This window comes from the organism of the source record quoted next, unplaced genomic scaffold (assembly GCF_019419815.1).
Source record: "Pyrus x bretschneideri cultivar Hongxiangsu unplaced genomic scaffold, Pyrus_bretschneideri_v1 Contig10, whole genome shotgun sequence".
Classification (NCBI taxonomy): domain Eukaryota; kingdom Viridiplantae; phylum Streptophyta; class Magnoliopsida; order Rosales; family Rosaceae; genus Pyrus; species Pyrus x bretschneideri.
This window is the reverse complement of record NW_025999391.1, coordinates 3,764,858-3,769,198: the sequence shown is the minus strand read 5'-3', so window position 1 is coordinate 3,769,198 and position 4,341 is coordinate 3,764,858. Positions and strand designations below refer to the sequence as shown.

General features: G+C 43.0%; 1 protein-coding gene across 1 annotated transcript; it reads right to left on the bottom strand.

Annotated features, from left to right (window-relative positions):
* Window positions 1-984: 984 nt before the first annotated feature.
* On the bottom strand, window positions 985-3,606 carry LOC103949512 (3-hydroxy-3-methylglutaryl-coenzyme A reductase 1). The gene is made up of 3 exons (XM_009360626.3): window positions 2,370-3,606; window positions 1,680-2,208; window positions 985-1,548 (listed from the first exon to the last, which is right to left on the bottom strand). The coding sequence occupies exons 1-3, from the start codon at window positions 3,419-3,421 to the stop codon at window positions 1,303-1,305; spliced, it is 1,827 nt and encodes a 608-aa protein (XP_009358901.2). The 5' UTR covers window positions 3,422-3,606; the 3' UTR covers window positions 985-1,302.
* Window positions 3,607-4,341: the final 735 nt, after the last annotated feature.

The following is a 4,341-nucleotide window of genomic DNA, read 5'->3' as shown; positions in this document are numbered from 1 at the left end:
TGCATCAAAATCTACCACAAAACTGAACTTTGAAGATCCTAACTTCCAAGATACTCAAAGACTCCACACATGTGAGCTTCCCCGCTAATCTCGATTATTGGTTACCTAAATTATTATTAGGGACCACTAATCTCTCTCTCCTTGTTCTTCAAAAAATTTGCTGTCTTGTACTCTCCTAATGCTAAACCGACAAAAGAAAATGAACAACAACAGCAACAAAGCCTTATCTTACTAAGTGGGGTCGGCTGAATGAATCCTAAAATGCCACTACTCTCGTTTTGGACAAAAGAAAATGAATACTTCAAAAGAAAAAAAGCCTAAAAAAGTTAGTAGTAAAAGAAAAAAGAGTATTCACAAGCCATCTGCATTTGAACAAAAAAAGTAATTAACATGCATGCATAGTTGACAGCCTAAAAATAGAGGGAAAAACAAAGACATAACAATCAACCAGAAAGCATCATCGTCATTGATGTTGATCCAAATCCGTATTAAAGTAAACACCAAAAAAAGAAATCATTTTTTTTTTACCAGCACGTGAAAATAGCAATGCACAAACACACCAATCATAAAAGAGATCGCATAAACAGAAGAGACTTGCATACACCTCCGGAGGTCGCTAAGTTAAAACATATTACAGTTCCGACACATCACATTAGCGTCTTGATGGGTGTAGGCAAGTCATTTTCCAAAAAAATTAAAAGAAAGAAAACTTACATGACAAGAGTTCATTTTTTTCTTTAAAAAAAAAAATGAACCAATTGGTAGCTTAGTTACGACAGTACACCTCCTAGGGCCAGGAAGAGTCACGAGTTCATTTGGCTGGGAGTTAATAGCAAGAAGTCTTACTTCACCTGCAAGCGTCTTACTTCACCTGCAAGCATCACAAGAAACTTCAACTCACATGAAGAACACAATTCTCTTTCTGAATTTTAGCATCTGAATCCGTATGAAATTGAACAGAAGAGATTAAAGAAGTGGAGATCATTTGAAGAACTTTCGGCAGTAAATAAACTGCTACTAAAACTTTTCATCATCATCTTACACAATTTCTCAAAAGAGTTCCATACAAGGCATGAAAACTTATAGATTAACAAAGAAAAAAAAGGTAAACAAAGGAAAAAAAATACAAATAGTACAATCTTTCATTCCTAAGCCCTGCTGTATGTTTGTTCTGTTCATTATTTCCCTATCCTCTTCTCCCCATGCCAAATGGACAACTGATTCATGTCAGCGTTATTCTTTCTGACATATTCCGGCCATACTTTCGGCTTCTTCAAGCCTCAGAAGTTAGAGTTCAAGTTCTTAAGCGGACGCAACAGCTGAGACATCTTTGCTTGATCTGTTGTATTTCATGTGACTATTCACAAGCTGTCCAGCTGAGATAGCAGACATGAGAGAAAGCTCTCCGGCAAGAACAGAACCAGCCACAACAGTGGCCAACAATCTTGCATTAGATCCTGGTGCCTCCCTGTTAGCACCCTTCACTCCAAGAAGGTTCAGACAAGCTGATTGAGATGCAAGTTGGGTCCCACCTCCAACAGTACCAACCTGGACAAAATAATCAAACACCAATGTAAGACTTCATGTTTACTAGTACTATCAAATTACCTCGATGTAAGAACAACCCAATATTCCAATTCCCAAGCACTGTAAAAAACATCAAGGGACAATCAAATTACCTCAATTGAAGGCATGGTGACAGACACGTGAAGGTCCTGTCCATCATTGATGGGTTCCATCATGGTAATGCAGTGAGAACTCTCCACATTCTGAGCTGGGTCTTGGCCGGTAGCGATGTAGATGGCAGAGACGATGTTGCTGGCATGTGCGTTGAATCCACCGAGGGCTCCAGCCATTGCAGACCCAGTAAGGTTCTTGAGCATGTTAAGCTCGCACAGGGACGCCACATTGGTTTTCAACACCTTCTGCACCACATCACCCTTGATCACAGCCTCACAGACCACCGATTTCCCACGACCTTCGATCCAGTTCACCGCAGCGGGCTTCTTGTCAGAGCAGTAGTTGCCGGAAATTCCAATCACATCCATGTCAGGGAAGTCGTTCTGGAGGAAATCCAAAACGTTTTGCACACCTTTGGAGACCATGTTCATCCCCATAGCGTCACCGGTGCTGCAGGTGAATCTCATGTACAAGTTCTTCCCAGCAATGGCACACTTAATTGTCTGAAGCCTACCGAATCTGCTTGACCTGAATAATCAAACCCAAATCCCAATTAATTAAGAGTTTAAAACCCAAAAAATTATAAAAAGCAACTTTAAGCTTTACTGAAACAACAACAAACATTAAGCTTGACTGAAACAAACCCATCAAAGTAATCAAACAAATCAGTACAGAAAAGTTGAAATTACCTGTTGAAAACCGTGGACAAGGTGTCATAATTGTTGGGTTCTTCCAAGTAGAACTTCAACTCGGCAGCTCTCTTAGCAGAGTTGAACCTCACACAAGGTGCTCTGGTCATCCCATCTCTCAGCAACACACTGGTGGCTCCGCCGGACAAGTTGATAGCTTTGAAGCCACGGTTGGTGCTGGCAACCAAGCAACCTTCTGTGGTGGCCATTGGTACGGAAAACTCTCTGCCATCGAGCCTAAGAGGCCCAGCAATCCCAACTGGAATCTGAACATACCCAACTGGCATCTCGCAGCACTGACCCAAAATTGACTCGTAATCGAACCCCTCCAATGGCAGACCACCCAGAGACTTTCCTGTAATCCTCTGAAGCGCCTCGCGCCTGATAGCCGCCGCCCTCCTGCAATCTCCGAGCTTTGACTCCAGAGAGTAGGAAGGGATGGTTCCCGCCACCACGGACTTGACCACCTCCTCATCTTCCTCCGTCAACGGCTGGGCGGTGAAATCGCAGGGAGTGGAGAGGACTACCTCTTTATCAAACACCTTCTGTGCAACAGCTTTGGGGGCGGCAGCAGCAACAGGGGCAATTTGGGGAATTGGGCTGCAGTCGAGTCCGGCCCCACACGGCACTTTCCGGGCGTCGTCTTTCAATATCAAGCGCTCGTGCTCCTCCTCGTCATCGTCAGCGGCCCAGACGTCATTGCTGGGGCGGAGAATGAGCGACTGCACGAAATCGATCCCGAAGAATCCAAGCAAGTAGATGAAGGAGGCGACGAACGCGAGTATCGCGACGATCTCGGAGAAGTTCACGACGTGGAGCGGCGTCGAGGTCCTGATCTTCTCGCGCCAACGAGTAAGGAGGAAGTAGACGACGGAGAAGAAGAGAGTGAAGAAGACGGCGTTAGTCAGGTACAACGGCAGCGGCAGGGCGTCAGAGGCCTTGGCCCCGACGACACCAACGTCGTTCTCGTGGTCCACCACTTTCACTTTCATCGGCCCACTTCTGGCCTTGGTGGCAGGTGTATCCATCGTAGATCGCCTTCGGACGTCCATCGTATGCGTTGACGCGGTTGGTGATGCTAAAATGCGCCGGCGGCGATCCAGCGGCGGAGGAGAGAAGAGGAAAGGACAGCGAGGGCCGAGGCTTTTGTGGGCAAAACCGGAAACTCACAAAAAATGATTGAATAAATATTTGTTTTTAATTTGTTGGTGGGTTGGTTTGAATGGTGGAGCGAGTGCATAGGCGGGGTTTATATAGGGACGTGGGCTGGCGTTCGCGTACGAAGCGAGGAGCACGTGTAGGAGTTACAAGGCATATAATAAACAGTCAAAGGAATACACCTCCTTTTGTCTCTTTCCTACCACTTTCTTTCTTACTTTGCTCTCTCATTAATTTTAGATTTTAGATTTTTTTTTTTTACAAATTATTTTAATTTTTGGTAAGAAAATATTTTTTTATTTATTTCTATATTGGTTGGTTGGTTATTTGTCTTTATCTGCTTGAGTTATTTTTGGGACTGTCAATCATAGACGCGTTGAGCATAACATAGCACGGTATAATTATGGGTAGGTTGCGTTGGTAAGAAGGAATTACTCGAAAACTACTTACAGCAATTGAATTTAGCAAGTTCAACGAATCTTAATATCAAAGCATTTTTTTCAAGAGGCATTAATTATGTGAACTATATTGTAGAATTTAAACCTTTCGTTATATGATTACATGCGTGCGTGAACAACTAAACTTACAATAATTGGCCTAAAGTTTAGCATGCCAATTTTCTTTCTTCGGTGAAAGATAGTAAGCATGCCAACTTTCTATTAAATCTGATGAATGCTCATATTTTTGGAAACGAGATCTCATCGAAGGCTAGATTTGTAAAATCTGCCGACCAAAAAAGCATTTTGAGTATTAAATATTAATATCCTGTATACATTTATAATTTTCCTCTTTTAATCTGTGATGTAGAAGTGGA